The 16,937-nt window shown below is 35.6% G+C and overlaps 1 protein-coding gene across 1 annotated transcript in view; it reads right to left on the bottom strand.

The window, feature by feature from the left end:
- SCN2A (sodium voltage-gated channel alpha subunit 2) overlaps nucleotides 1-16,937 on the bottom strand; it is a 135,064-nt gene that overhangs the window by 71,216 nt on the left and 46,911 nt on the right. The window contains exons 2-4 of the mRNA XM_055308147.1: nucleotides 12,444-12,761; nucleotides 11,453-11,571; nucleotides 941-1,030 (exon numbers count right to left, since the gene is read on the bottom strand). Of these exons, the coding sequence (XP_055164122.1) occupies nucleotides 941-1,030; nucleotides 11,453-11,571; nucleotides 12,444-12,710 (476 nt within the window). The 5' untranslated portion in view covers nucleotides 12,711-12,761. The remainder of the gene's footprint in view (nucleotides 1-940; nucleotides 1,031-11,452; nucleotides 11,572-12,443; nucleotides 12,762-16,937) is intronic.

The following is a 16,937-nucleotide window of genomic DNA, read 5'->3' on the forward strand; positions in this document are numbered from 1 at the left end:
GAAACATCATATTCTACAAGACAATCTCATTGAGTATAAGTAAACAAGTATTGTATTTGCTACATTAACATAGCTTATAATATCTATATGATGATATTACCTGAAATACACTGGCTATTGGTCTGATTTAAGCAAATAGGTATTAACCTCTAAATTAATGAAGCATTGTTTAATAAAATATGTATCATTAAGTGCCAAAAATATATACTAATAAAAGATAGAGAGATGATAGCTGAGACGCTTGGGTGGCTCAGTTGGTTAAAAGTTACACTCTTGATTTCAGCTCAGGTTTGATCTCAAGATTGTGGGATCAAGCCTCTCATCAGGCTCTGCACCCAGTGGGAAGTTTGCTTGAGGATTCTCTCTCCCTCTGCCCCTCCCCCTGGAGGTGCTCTCTTTCGCTCTCTCTTTCTCTGTCTCCCTCTCTCTAAAATAAATAAATCAAAAAAAAATAAAGAAAAGAAGAAAGAAAGAAAGAAAGAAAGAAAGAAAGAAAGAAAGAAAGAAGAAAGAAAGAAAAGAAAGAAGGAAGGAAGGAAGGAAGGAAGAAGAAGAAAGAAGAAAGAAAGAAAGAAAAGAAAAGAAAAGAAAAGAAAGAAAGAAAGAAAGAAAGAAAGAAAGGTGATAGCCATGAGAAAAAGAACAAACTAGGCATAACTGTTATCACTGAAGATATTCAAAAGAATATGAGACTCACAAAGAAGATAAAGGGCTACAAACATTGGCAAACAAGTACAGTAGTTTGAGCTAATGAATGAGCCACTGCAAGCTTTGTCCTATGGAAAATTAGTGGTTGAAATGATCTTGAATCATTGTTTAAACTTGTCTGGTGTAGAGGACCTAGTATGATTTGCTAAAGAAAGTGATGGAGTTTCAAGATAGTAAATTTGAAAAATAAGGGATTACAGTATTGAAAAATATTTTTTTATTTTCTACTTACTCCACATTCTTTGTCCAGTCTGGAGGGTTACTCATGGTCATAAATACACAGTTGGTGAGAATAGTGCACATAATGAGCACATTGAATAAAGTAGAAGAGTATTGTCAAGGAAGACAAAATTCAATGGAAAAATCTTACTTTTTACCCCACCATGCCTTTTACATCATGAAGCTTAGAACTTTTATGCCCTTATTATTTTATTCTTGAGTCCAACTTTTCCATTTCTGTAATTCAACAACCACATATTTAGGCAATGTCAGGCCAAGCCCTCAACTATTTTGAGGCCATTTTTTAGGGGTTTCTTAGTAATTAAAGAGATGGGTTCATTGATAAATAATTTATCAATTTAAGTTTTTTAAATGACAGATTCAACTTTACTAAGCTGCAAGTTCAGTGTGTCTGTAAATCACGACAAAAATTCAACAAAAGAATTTAAGTGATCACTTAAATTCATTATAATTCCATTATAAGGATCATTCTGGTAGGATGTATTTAATATGATCCTTTTTAAGTTGAGTGTATAATACATGGTAATTGCTGATAAAATTTGAAATAGTAAGAAAAGATGGCTGGTATTAGTGATGGCATGTCTTGGTTTTGTAACTGTGGCCAAATTACTTGTAAAGTATCTAAAACTCAGTTCAATTCACTATAAAAGTGAGAAAAAAATTACCATTTCACAGAATTGCTATGAGGATCAAATTCGTTAAAATACACAAAAGCTCCTATGCTTAATGTCCCTGGCAAAGAAAAGATGCTCAATAAATTGCTTTCCTAACTTCCTGAATCATAAAGAACATAACTTTTAACAAACACATGGTTTGTGTCACTGTACCCACTTCACCTTTGCAGACAGAGCTGATGTCCTTCACTTTCCTTTATACTGAAAAATAATGAAAACTCAGAGAAAATATATTCAGCTGTAAGATAATTAAAATAACTTTCAGAGTTAAGAAAAAGCATAAGATTCTGTTGCAATTATGTAAAACCACAGCCTTTATCAACGTAAACTCAAACGCAATAATAAAAATCCCAGAAATTGAATAGATGCTATTTATAATCCTTCTTACTCTTAATTTTTATTATAAATTTTCACATTACTGGCACATAGCAAAATAGTAACATGATTTTAAGTGCAGTAAAATAGGACAGTGAGTATCCAATGATGCATTAATCTACAATGAAAATTTCTTTGCATCTACAACTGCCTTTAGTCAAAGTAATTCATTTTTCATTTTTACTAACAGTGACAGAAGGTACTTGCTTACTTCTCAGCTTGTTCCAATGTGTCCACATAAAAACAGTCCTAAGTGAATGATGTGGATCAGCCACGTGAGGGCACTAGAACCTAGAGAACACTTTGGGAAAAAAAACACCATTTGGAAGAAGAAACATCTACTTTTTCTTAATTGCTAGAAATAAAAGTAAAAAAAATTCAAGATGATTTGCTATTAGTATATAAAACTAGAAGATCTTCTCTGTCTGCTGGCCTGCTAGGTCCTACGGGAGAAAACAACTCCCTTTGGCAGATTGGCACCATCCTAAAAATACATGGTTCTGAACCCCCACAGTCCTCTACACAGTCCTGTATTTCTCCACTTAGCTCCATCTCCTACCCTCTGCAAACACAATTCCAATTCTCTAATCCTCTCTGATCTCCAACCCTTCCCCCAACCCCACCTTCCCACCTGAAGCTGATGTCCTTATTTCCTACTCACTGAAAGAAAAGATAGCATCAGACTGCCAGGTCTCTATTTCCCATCCCCAAGCTAATAAACTTCTCTGGAAGGTTCAGGACCTATTCTTTATTCCCACCTGTTTCAATGGGGAAAGTTTTCAATGCCTCCACTCATACTCTGGACACCGTCTTCCTTTCCAGAATACTTCAGAAATCTCATCACTTTTTTTCTCTTAGGTTCAGTATCTCCCACACTATTGGGAACTTCCTATCAATATAAGCTTGCTTAAGCCTCTCTTATCTTGGGGGAGGGCAGACTTTCTCCCAACATTGAATCTTCTGTAAGTACTTATAGCACTAATTTTCCTCCATTTCACAGCCAAACTTCTTGAAAGAGCCATTTATCTTTTCTCGCCCTCATGTACCCAGTACATCTTCAGTCTACTAGCTTTTCTATCTAAAGATGGTAGTCTTTATATTTTTTCACTAAAGGAAAGGTCAATTTTGAGTTCTTATTTGACTTGCTCTCTCAGCAGTATTTAGCAAGGAAGATTCTTCCCTTTTTCATTATGTTTTCTTCCCTTCCTAATTTATTATTGAAGTCCTAATTCCCTGGTTTCCTCATTCCTCGTGGGCAACAATTTCTTTGCATCCTTTGAAATGTTGCAATTCCCTTTAAAAAAGGAGATATGATATCTCAGCCATTTCCCCCCTCTCCTGCTATATTCATCCTAGCAGAGTTCATCAGCAGAGTCAAGTACCATTTATGTAGCCACCATCTCAACAACTTCTCTCAAGGTTAGACCTCTCTGCTCAACTCTCCACAATCAAGTGTTCAAAAGGCATCTGTACTATATATCTTATTGATACTTTAATCATTTAGAAGAACTTGAGCTCTAAAACTAAGGTAAAAATCTTTTCATCTCATCCTTCCCCCCGAACCTCCATACTGCTCTTTGAATCCCTGTATCTTACAAAATATTCCATGATCCAGCCAGGAACCTAGAAGCAATCCCAGATTTTTCTCTCTCCCTAAACCTCTGCATCCAATTTAGCACCAAAATCTGTCAATTCTATCTGTTATCACTGGATTCAGTGCACTTTTGCATCCTCCTATCACTAAAAAATCCAGTGCCACCAAGTATAACTTAGATTATTGCAGTTTCCTCCAAACTGGTCTTTCTGAATCCATGTTTAGTTCTTTTTGATCCATTCTGCATCCTGTGCCAAAATGAGCCGTGTAAGTGCAATTTGAATAATTTCAATAGCTTTCCACTATTCTGAGGAAGATGATCTAACACAGTCTAGACTGTAGAAGGTGTGACCCCTGCCTACTCCTCTAGTTTTGTATTTTTTACTTGTTTTTTTTTGTATTCTTTACTCTTAATTGCATTCTTCTATGTTACTGTAATTGTTTTACAGCATCTATGAAATATTCACTTTCTCAAATAAGAGTCTTTGCAAATGCCACCTCCTCTCCCTACAAATGCTCTCTACTGCACTATAGCCAACTTATACTTATTTTTTAGTACTCATTTTGAAAAATATTTCTCATAGAAAGTTATTCACCACAGTAAATCACCTGTTTAGGTCTACCAGTTATATACCCCATAGCATCTTGTATATCCTTCCAATGACTAATTTTAATGCTGATATTTTCTTCTACTAGACAGCTTTGTGGGCAGACACCATGTCAATAGTATTCCCCCACTAAATCCTTGCCATTTTGCACAGTTGACTACTGAATGAAATAAAATTTGCAACTCATTTACTACTAAATGGAATGACACTTTTCCTTTTTAATGATTTTTGAGGATTGATTGATATGGGATAAAAATACAGCATGAAATTTGTCTTCATGTATATTGAATACACAAGTTTCTGCACTTCGTTTTTTAAAAGAGAACAGAAGGCAAACATAGGTGGAAATTGATAACTTCATGGGATTTATGTCACATAATGATCTGAGTCATGGTTTTATGGCCCTTAAAAAAGATTTACTCTTTATATTGGTAGAATTTAATAATATATAATGAAGTTAATATATAAATTTCAATATCATTAAGCAATAGAGTGATTATTGTCCTATAAGTTACAATTAATGAAGTATTTATGCTCAAACAGGAATTTTCCATATTGCATGACTATCCTTTTAATAATAAAAATATACTTAAGTTAAAGATCCTGACAAACATTCAGGAAAGGAAAGCAAATAGAACTATTTTGTTTTTAAAAGAAAATAAGTGATAACTACAGTTATCTTTTTTTATAAATAGCTTTTTATTTAATAGGTATCTCTAAATAGGTTGTGTATAAGAATTCATCAACTTTTAAAAATCACTGTGGATTAGTTTTATCAGTCACATACTTTTAAAATTCCTGGAATTTGGTTAATGACTTTTTGTAGACTTTTGTAGGGTTTTAGATAATCATAATAAATATACAGGTACCAAAAAGATGTGGGTATGGATTTTGTATTGGTGATACCACATGTTGAAAAAGCACAGAAACCCCACATCAAGACAGATTTCAAGAGGCAAGAACTAGTAATAAAATATGTAAATCCTACATTATTTTCTAAATATATAGGCCAAGACATTAACAAAGTGTATATATATATATTATATATAAAATTTTTATTTTATTTATTTATGAGAGACACAGATTGAGAAGCAGAGACATAGGCAGAGGGAGAAGCAGGCTCTATGCAGGAAGCCTAATGCAGGACTCCATCCCGGGAATTCCGGGATCACGCCCTGAGTCAAAGGCAGATGCTCAACCGCTGAGCAACCCAGGTGTCCCAACAAAGTCTATTTTTTCAAAATAATGTATCCCAGAACAATATTTCCTTAAGAGCTTGGGTATATAAAATAAAATAGAGGAAAATTAACCTTAAATAATTTCAGGAAAAAAGGCTCTTTTAATCTATTAATTTATTTATGCCAGGTATTAATAAAAATGTGTTAACCTTTGATCGGTACTGTCATTTGGCAAATATAAAATATTTTCTGCATGTATATGATGAAAAAAACTTCCAGTTTATACCAAATATGGTTTATGTAACCTTTGACATGAAACCTGATATTTAAAATATTTTAAAGCACTGAAGGAGGGCACCTGGGTGGCTCAGTCAGTTAAGCGTCTCCTTCCTCTCAGGTCATGATCCCAGCATCCTGGACTGAGCGGGGAGCCTGCTTCTCCCTCTCCTGGCTCATGTTCTCTCTCACTATTTCTGTCTCTCTGTCTCAAATAAATAAATAAAATATTAAAAAAAAACCATCAAGCACTGAAGGACAGGCCAGATGCATCTTTTACCAACTATTTTAGCAAGTTACTTAATTCTAGGATGTTCAGTTTTCTTATGTAAATATAGGACTAATGCTTCCCTTAGAGGATACAGTTCTTTTTATTATCATTAATCATTTGTTTATTGAATATAACATGGAGGGCATTTCTTTATTATTCTTAAAAAAGGGTCAGTCATTGTTTGGGAGTCTGTCCAGGGACTTTGTAATGTTATATAATATCCTGAGGATGTTGCTGAGGTATTCTTTAACTCTAAACTAAAGGGAGAAAGCAATTTAACATTAGAGTTTTGTTTTTGTTAACATAAAAACGGAAAATTCAAAGCAGAGTAGGCTAGACCTGTTTCCACCTATCAGTACATATTTCCAAGCTAGCAGAAATATTAACTAAATGTTATATACACCCTTTTAACTCTTGAGCTGTTTAATTCTATGCCTAACCATCTTCCTAACTGTGTGATATCACGTGATGACTTTTGAGCATTAAGAGCAGGGGAAATGGATATTGTAGGTTGTTCCCTCTCCTCTCCTACAAGCCTACACAGTTCTTTGTAGGGAAAGCCAGAACTTTTTTTATTTCTACATGGACACCATACCATTTTGGAATGACTAAAAAGCCTACTTCTTATTTAATGAGTTAGTAAGTTGAAGCCACTGAAAATAACCTTTGGAATGCATACGGACAGCAATAGTGGCAATGCACCTAGGACATTATACCTGAGAGTTTTCTTCTGTTGGGTGGAAAATGCAAAGAGCACTGGGCTGAGGATGAGAAGACTTGGTCTGAAGTATCAGCTCTGCCACTGACATAAAATGTAGCCTTAGAAAGGGAGTAAACAGGCCTGGGACTCAATTAAATTGTCTGCGAAATGAGAAGGTTGTACAATCACAATGTGTTTTGGTCACTGACAGCTCCAAACCCTGGTGTCATATAAACATTTTTAAAGCAGTGAAAGTAGTGATTTATACAGAATTCTTTGTGGAATTCCTTGGCAATGTGAGAGTTTTCTTTTACAAATCTTACAGCAGTTGCTGTTAAAATTGTCTACTACAACAAACAACAGCTACCATAGCAACAATTTATCAAGTACCTACTAGGTGCTAGTCATGATGCCAGGTACTTATCATACATTTTGTTATTATTAATGTATAAATTTTAATCCAAATTTTATAGATGGATAAACTGAGATTCAAAACAGTTGTAATACCCTGGCCCGAGGTCATGGAGCAACAGGTAAATCTCAGAGGTGGAGTCTGAATCCAGGTTTTCTGACACCAAAAGCCGTTTTTCATTTTCCGATTCTGTGTGAATGACAGGCAGTCTGCACTAGTTGTGTGATTTGGAGTGTCACAGATCTTTGTTATGACTTTAAATGCCATCTAAATACTGATGTCTCCCAAAGTTTTATCTCCAGCCCAACCCTTTCCTGAATTCCAGACTTGCATTTCTGTCGAAGTACTCAGCCCTCCCACTGAATATCTAACAGCCATCTCAAAAACACATTCAAATCTAATCCTATTACTCAGAAAATCTCGTCAGCTCTTCTGCAAAACACATCTAAGTTCCATGCCATTTTGCCACCCTCATTGTTTCTACCATAGTCCAAGCCACCAGCATCCCTCCCCTTCATAATGGCAGAAGGTCCCCAATCAATCTTCTTGCTCTTAACCTTTCCCTCTGTGCAGTCTGTTCTCCTTGCAGCAGCCAGAGCAGTATTTATAAAATGTGAGTTGGGTCATGATATCCTTCTGCTGGAAATCCTTCAACCATCACTCTGCATCTCATTCAGAGTGACTTTGTTGTCCCCATCACGGTCTACAACTGCAGCCCCTGCCCTCCACTCTCACTGACCTCAGATCCTACTATACCCTGCCTTTCCCACTTCACCCCGGGCACTCTGAACTCCTTGCTGAACATACCAGTTGTACTTCTATCTTTATATTTTGCTTTCATATTTGCTATTCTCTTTACACTTACCTTTTCCCTAGATTTCCATGTCTCACTCTCTCCCATCCTTTAGCTCTCTACTCAGATGGCATCTTTTTAGAGAGGACTTCTCTGATCTAAAATAATACCTTGCACCTTCTCTTTTTACAAAGTTTTATTTTTCTTAATAGCTCTTATCACTAGCTGACATATGACTTTTTTTCTCATCTTTCTACTCTCTCACACACACATATACATGAATGTAACTATATGAAAGCAGAAACTTTATTTTGTTCAGTGTTGTATCCCAGTGCTTAGAAGAACACCTACCATATGTTAGGTACTTAATAAATCTTTGCAATGAACAAATGAGTGAGTAACAAATGCAAAATAAGGGGGAATATGCAGGTTAAGCTAAAATAACAAAAATGACATGAAACACATTTAAAACTCTGATAAGGAATGTGGATAATTTTTAAATTGTTTACTATCTAGAAAATATAGCCATATTTTATTTAACTAGCAAAACAAGATATTAGGCATATCAAAAGCATTTTCAGTTTTCAAAACACACCCTGGCACAAATATAGTAAGCATAAGTATAACTTCTCATTCTGCCAAAGTCATGAAACAAAGCTAATTTGATATTCAACAGCTCCTAATGAAGATAACAGCTCTTTAAGAAACGAAACAGGATTTTCTTTGGAAATAGAGACATTAATCTAAGCCTAAAATACAAATTTACTTATTGCAAATAGGAATTTTCTGGTTTATAAATTAATGGTAATAAATGCACAATGACCTCTTAACTGTGGCCAAGCCTGCCATCACCATCTCCAAACATTTTTACCTTACAGCAAAAGGCATGTACTTGAAGTCAGAAAACCAGGATTTGAGCATAGGGCTTGTGTTGGGAAGAATAAAAGACAAAATCACTAGCAGAATCACTTGCAAACCCTACAATATTGAACACATCAAAGTTAACTAGACTTTCCGATTAAGTATGCCATTATCGCCAAAAGTTTGAAGAATTTATCTGACTTTTAGTCCGTGTGCTTTTTCTTTTCTATATCTTTACTCCAAGATGAAATACCTGAAATATAATATTTTAATTCAGGAAATTAGAGATTTTTAAACATCTGCTTTTTCTACATTGGAAGAAATTTTGTGGCTTATCAGCCATTTGTAAGTGTCGTATGGTTCACTTTAGCAAATCTTAATAGGTTAACCTGGCTGCAACTCACATCACTACAGGCCTCCAAACAACTCTGCCCCATGAAGATTTTCTTTCTTCTGGGAAGCAAGTACAAACCCTCAAATTCAAGTTGTGTCTCGATTCTCAGAGAGCCCCACATCATAAACTATGTATGTCCTTAATGCCCAGATCCTCTGATCAAAACTTGTAAAGCTGCCTCTTCCACCGTGAGTCTCCTTTTTTTAAAGGGTATTGAGTTAGGACTCCTGGGTTCCCTAACTCCCTAGGATTTTTTGGAGTGAGATGATGGCTTTCATGACATTTTAAAAAAATACATGATCTCCACATAGAAGGTTTAAAACAAAAATTCTTTAATATTAGGCTGTCTTAATTCTATCCCATCACTCAGACTCAGGACAAAATAGGTTTTTTCTGATCTATTCAAACCTATTTTATTAATTGTTTTGCATCTAATTTTCTAACCTCTGACTCATAAGTCACTTATTTATTCAATACATACTCTCCCAGTATCTACTCTGAACAGAGAATTGCACATATGTTTGAGTTTTCACATAATTCATATAAAAATAATGTTTACACAAAGGGTATACAGTTATCTAAAAACAGAATAAATAATTCATGGAAAGATTTATTTAGTGCAAAGATTACAAATACTCAAAACATAATAACAGACCATAATTTATAATTCAGGAGACTCAAATCTAAATCTCAACTTTATTATTCATTCTAATGCTAACTTAAAGACTTTTACACCTCATACAATTGGGTTCTCTTTCTTAAAAAAGAGAAGTACAGAAATATTATTGTTTTAGATAATTCACAAAAAAATTAATAAATGTTAAAGCATAAAGGAAATAATCCAATTAAAATATGTTGATGTCTATGTAAAGGACATAGGGTAGGAAGTGGAATGAACTAGAATATTAAAGGGAGACTGAATTCTAGAATGCCATGTTTCTGAAAATGTCATTTACCATACTGCCTGGCAAGTCTGGGAACATGATTTACAGCCCCTCCACCCAGAACTGAAATGAGATCCCTGTACCAAGCTTATATATATATATATATATATATATATATATATATATATATATATCTTGAATTCTTCACTTTATTTAATTCAAACGTTTTCTTGAACTTTTGGAGGAAGTGGGCTTTTACACCAAAAGTCTTACCATGTCATGGAATCCCTGGCCTGATCATGTCTCAGAATTCCAGACAATGACTCTTTCTAAGGATGAAACAATGTTAAAAGTTGCCCTGAGACTCTGCTTAGATTTGTTTCCCCTTCAAGAACCTTACCTCTGGTTCCTGATGCATATCAATCCTCATCCAAAGATTTAAGCATTCTTCCTGTAAATGCCCCGGCCTAGCATATCCCGTCTTCTAAATCTTTGCTTCCTTGGTTTTCCCAGGGCTGGCTGTCAGTCAAACTACTGCCCTTCACCTAAAATAAAACCTCTCATTCACAACTACTCTATTTAACTTTTAGGAGTAAATAAAATTACCATCTCCCACTAACACATCATCAACTTCATTTCTAGGAAGTGGCTACTTCAATAAGGAGAATGAAGAATAAAACAAGGATGTATATGGTTTGACAGACAATAAGCCTTTGGAGAGAGTTGTAGCAGAACCTGTGACTTGAATAAAATGCAGGAACAAGTGAGAAAGAAAGAGAGAGAGAAGGAGAAAGGGAGGGAGGAAAGAAGGAAAAGGAAAGGAAAGGAAAGGAAAGAAAAGAAAAAAAAGAAAAGAAAAGAAAAGAAAAGAAAAGAAAAGAAAGAAAAAGAAAATAGAAAATCAGTGGGATGCTGTTGGGGAAAAAATTTGGAGAAATATCTGAAAGGCTAGTATGTATACAATCACAACTGTAAGCATTTACTAATTCAAAGCTTTCAAATTCTGAAATAAAAAGCAGAACTTAGTACAACTCAGATCAAAAAGATATAAAATTGTGCAATTCAGATCATGTACATATTTTCCAAATGTTAAAGCAGTAAGGAAAATTAGCTCATGGATTTCACCCATTGCAAAACATTGTAAAATATGAAGACTTGTAAAAGGAGACCCTGGTAACATGATTAACATGAATGAAGAAGTCTTAGATGTAGCAAGCAATTCAGAAGGAAGCAGAAGAGGACAGAAAAAAGATGCAGTAAGTAAGGAAAAGGAGATTTACTAGAAGATGAGGAAAAGAAGCTCACTTACCTATGATCCCATTTGCAATATGCTAACTGTTGAGTAAGAGGAAAGAAAAAAAAAGAGCACATAACATTGCCAACCACACATACACATATTATATATATAATATATATATTTAAATTCCCAGCTCAATAATTCAAAGAACAAAATCTTAATGAATAACTATTTGAAAAAAGGATATGAATGTACCAAAATCTTAATAGCTAATTTTCTAATAGGGTTGAAGGGAGTTAAAATGTACAGGGCAGGGGTGGCACTGAATCGAGAGATTGCTTTCCCTTTATTCAATACTATAAATGTCTGAAAAAGAAAACACAACACATAAAACAGAATTTAGGATCTTAATATTAAAATTAAGAACATTTTAAGAAAAGGTGGAGATCATCATTTAAAATTTTGCCTTATAAAATACTATAGAAATACATGAATTACCAACATACAACATGATGATAGGTGCTTTTTCTCCCTGTGTGCTATTAACTTTCCTAAATTTGGTAAGTGACGTGAGGGTTTAAAGGAGAAAAAAAAACTTGTAGTCAATAACATATGAATTTGTAGCACCTTTTATCAAGTTTTGATATCAGTATTTAAAACTATATTTATAACTCACAAAAAGCTTTAAAAATGAGGTTTTGATTACTTTTTCATTTTGATAAAAATTTTTCATGAGAACTTCAGAGTTTTCCAGGTGTACTTTGGGATGAGCTTCTTTGGGGTTACTTAAGTCACCTACCATTATTTTCTTCTGCAGAGAGCTGTGGAAAAGGCAAAGTCTATGGTATAAAGGCATAATCCTGCTGCCAATCAAAGTAACATATAGTGCTTGAGATCATAAAAAGGAATTTAAATACAACTCCTGGAAAGAGAATATAACTCTTGTTTTACTTTTTGCTTCATCACACTGTAACGTAAATAGATTGTTGCCCTTACTCCGTTCCTCAACTGCATGATGCCTCTTCAGTTCTTTTTGTCCTGGGAATGTAGGTTCAAATGAGTGCTTCCAAAAGACTTGTAGGATAATTGTTCCATTACATCCTCAAGCCCACCCAGCATCCTAGTGATGCTTCAGACAAATGGGAGGAGGCACATCATTCTTCACCAGACATCCGTGGGTCTAACCCAGAACCAATTAGGAAGTAGGGGAAGAAAAGACAACTTGACTAAAAACTCACTTTCTTATTGATATAGTACGGGTCCAGGTCCTCCAAGGGCTCTGACACCATCTCTGGAGGAATGTCTCCATAAATAAATGGAAGAGATTTCCCTGCTTCCAAGTCACTGTTCGGCTTTGGGCCATTTTCATCATCCTCATCCTTACGCTCCTGTTTGGGTCTCTTAGCTTTCTCTTCTGCAATGCGTTGTTCAATAGCAGCAAGGGATTCCCTGGTAAAGAAGCGGAAGCTGTCAGGTCCTGGTGGTACCAGCACTGACTGTGCCATCTTTTCATCCTGCTCCTTTAATCACTGTTTAGCTCCTTGCATAAGAAAGTGCTATGGAAACAAGAGAAAGAGAGAGGGAGAGAGAGAAAGAGAGAAGCAACAGTCATTAGGATAAAAGGTTAGCTGTGGTAATTACATGATATTGAGATAAAACATATAAACCAAGCTGTCTGCAATATTTTACTAAGGAAGCTGTATTTAGGGAATTCTCATGCATGCATTCATCTGTTTGCATGGAGATCTGTCTTTCACATTCAGTAGATGCCTATGAGGTAATCTGGTCTCCCACTCCCAAAATGTTTTAAGTGAAAATATCCAATTCAGAGCTCGGAAATGGAGGATACTGGTTTGTGCTTGCTGTTTCACTTGTGTGACTATTTTGGCAGCCATCTTTTTCAGCATCCCTTCTGAAAAAATATCAGAGATCCAAAACAAGAGATGAATAATCACCCAAAATTATAGAACCTGGGCTATGCAAGGATCTTGCATGTACTTCTCCATTTTTTTCCCATTCTTTTTGGCCTACTTTTATACCTTTAATAGCTTATTCAAAATCAACGCACCTGGGGAAAGAGCTCTGGAAATCCTGAAATGCCAGGCTCTGGAAACATAGGTAGATACTGCTTGAAAGCAAAGGAGCAGGAAGGAGTGGGGGATGCCCGATTACATTTGGAACTGCTCGGAAGCTGCACAGGGAGGGATCCAGCTCCTGCCAAACTGGGCAGGAAGTCATCCACGTCAGAGGTCTGGATCTTGGACCCCCCTGGCTTAGCAACCTGCTGCTACCTAGTATAATTGCTTCTTAAATTAAAAAATTTGCAGTACTTAGGAAATACTGTAGAAATAGTTCATTTTCTCGAATAGTGCCCATTTCGTAAAAATCTAAATAGCATATTTAGACTTGAAAAAATACCAAGTTTAAGACAGTTTATCTTTTAAACAAACTCTTATTTTGTTGGTCTTTGTCATAATATAAATGGAGGTTCACTGTATTCTAATCATATCTCACTGGACTGGCATATATAACTTAACAGAGCACACCAATCATTCCAAATGTTATCTCTGAACCAGTGGCAAGAGTTTCTATGATTTTTGAAATCATACAACCAAAACCTTAACTCCTGAATGTCATCTGTATTCAATCACTTATCTATTTTCCCTTCTTTTTAAAATATCAATCCACTGTAAGCCTCATTCCTACAGGAATGAGAATTTCCATTTAATTATATGAAGTGCCTTTTTGAAGAGTAAATGCATTAATATCCGGATCATTTCTGTAGCATATGCTAGATCAAACAGGGAAATTTAAAATAACATAAGGTACTCTACCGTTTCTACATTTTTTTTTTAAAGTAGACTAGGACCTTTCAGCCACTAGCAAGCAGACTGCCCTCTCAGTACCACACTGCCTCCAACACATCCCTCATTTACCTCACCCATCCCTAGAGACCCTCATGCCTTGACAGACGTAGGCACGAAGAAGGTCTATGCATACTCCAGGGAGGAAACTGCCATGCCTGGATGCTTTAATAGAAGAGACATGCTAAAACATGCAGCCAGCAGCTTCAAAATGAAAGTGGTCCTCTGCAGATTCCCCCAAGGATTCTACTGTAAAGGTAGAGAAGCATCACAGAGAATAAGCATAATAAGAATATTAAAACATTACCCCTGCAGGATCTTTTACACCCAGAGTTTGGGATTGATAAGCTGGCACCAAGAAGACTGCAGCTAAAATTCCATCATTCTTTTTTTCATTTTTTCTTTTTTTTCTTTTTTTTTTTTTTTTTTTTAAATTCTCCTTCAAAGACCACACCTAACTTCCTGTAAAAGGATTCTGGTAACTGAAGTAAGAACAGGCATTTCCTGTTTGGGGACTACAAAATGGCATTATTATAACTACCACTAGAGGGCGGGGGGCTGTGAAGAGAAACCCTCACAGTGTGTGTACACAGAGCCCTGTGCTTCAGGCAGCCCAAGGCTTTCATTAATGGAACTCTGACTTCTCACAGGCTTTTCTCAGAACAAAATGCTAAGACTCTGCTGATTTCAATCATTAACTTTGCTAACAGATTAAGCTTCTGTTCATGCTCTTTATTTGCTAAACCAGCAATCATTCAATCAATACAGATAATTCAAATTAAAAGTAGAAAAAGGAGAGTAAATACTGAAAGTTAAAAATAAAAATTCATAAAAAAGCAATTATATTAATCAAAGTCTTACATACAGTGGAATTTAACATTAGCCTCAGCCCCAGAGTGTCTGAAATCCAGTAAGTGCTTTGCTAATTCAACAAAGATACGGTCTTTGTGCCACACAAATAAACTTTCTCTAGAAATAAAATTACCCTGATGGGATATCAGTATTTTAACTTAGTGGCTGACAAGGCAACCAGAAGAAAACTGAAAAGCCAGTGAAATCCTGAGTGCCAGTCTTTCGATTAATGACATAGTGATGATCTGAGGACTTACTATGTGCCAGTCACTGACTGAGCTAACATGTCTGTATGCATCATATCGTTTCATCCTCACCACAGTCCTATCAAATAAACACTTTCACGATCCTGATTTGAAAACTGAAGAAAGGAAAAACACAAGCGATAGAGTCGCCTAAGATCATACACACAGGATTCAAACTGAGAGTCTGACACCAAAAATCTGTGAAATGAAAATTAAATAAAAATCAGGCAGTGATACCAATTATAACCAGAAAAAATCCTAAGTATTAAATCATTATATTTTGCATATTTTCTAGTTTCATAATTTTCATTAGAAAATGTATTTGTTAGAATTGAGCATAGAGAAGATAGAGCCAAAAATGATTTTTTAATCACTCTTGCAGGTCTCTTTTTTGTTTGTTTTTTGTTTCTAAAGATTTTATTTATTTATCCATGAGAGACACAGGGAGAGAGAGGCAGAGACACAGGCAGAGGGGGAAGCAGGCTCCATGCAGGGAGCCTGATGTGGGACTCAATCCTGGGACTCCAGGATCACACTCTGAGCCAAAGGCAGACACTTAACCCTTGAGCCACCCAGGCGTCCCATAGCAGGTCTCTTTTGGTTATAAGAGACAAAAGAATGACTCACACTGGCTTGAGAAAGAAAAAAGAAAGAGAGAGAGAAAGGGAGGAGGGGAGGGAGGGAGGAAGGGAGAGAGGAAAGGATGGAAGGAAAAGGAAATTCATTAGTTTAAGGTTTAATGTCTAGAGGTAGCTTTGGGTATGGAATGATTCTGGTGCACAGCTGACATTACCAGCACTTAGTTATGCTGCATCCTTTGGCTTTGACTTTCATGGTGATAGCTTTTCTAGATATTCATCCCTTATTATAGTAAGGTGCTATAGCAGCTCCAGCCTCCCAACCTCCCGGACTTAAGTCCCATAGGAATAAAGACCCAGAAAAACTCTCATTGCATCTCACTGGCTCCAGCTGGGTCACACGCCCGTCCCTGAAGTAATCACTCAGTCCAAGGTAATGTTGTGCTTTATGCTTTGATTGGCCTACCCCAAAGCAAATGCCTTACCCTAGAAACTGTTGTAGAGGTGTAAGATTGTGGTAGTGGTATAAGAATATTTCTCAAAAGTGGAGTTGGAATACTATCACAGGATATGGGGTAGATGGATGCTTATCAACAAAAACAAGTAAGTGTGTACTGTAGTCACATACTGGTCATATCTGCAGTGCTTCAATACTTGGTAATATTATAAATGTCAAAAGATATATATATCTTTATTTCTAATGAAAATGGTAAAGCTAGCAAATATGCTATATATATATACATACTATATATATACATACAATATATTTTCTAGCATAAATATAGCATATTTGCTAACTTTACCATTTTCATTAGGAAAAATATATCTTCTGCGTACACCACCTTAAAGACTTAGAAGCCAGGCAAGAAAGTTAGAAGATTCTTTCCCCAAAATAAGTTGTCCTACTGTAATCATATAGTCCACAAATCTCTGTAATGAGCATTAGCTACCATTATCAAATGAATACATGAGTATTCTGGTCTCACTTTACAAATGTGCTTAATAATAGGCGCTTTTGTGTAACAAGATTCTAATTTAAAAAAATAAATTAAGGGGCAAAATACTTACCAGTGATTTGCCAAATGTATTTTTTGGGGGAGATTAACCATAATAATAACACATACTGCACTATTTTTGTCAGGCACTATCTTAAGAACCATAAAACCATTTAATTCTTATAACAACCTAATGAA

The sequence above is a fragment of the Nyctereutes procyonoides genome, unplaced genomic scaffold (assembly GCF_905146905.1).
Source record: "Nyctereutes procyonoides isolate TBG_1078 unplaced genomic scaffold, NYPRO_anot_genome, whole genome shotgun sequence".
Lineage (NCBI taxonomy): Eukaryota > Metazoa > Chordata > Mammalia > Carnivora > Canidae > Nyctereutes > Nyctereutes procyonoides.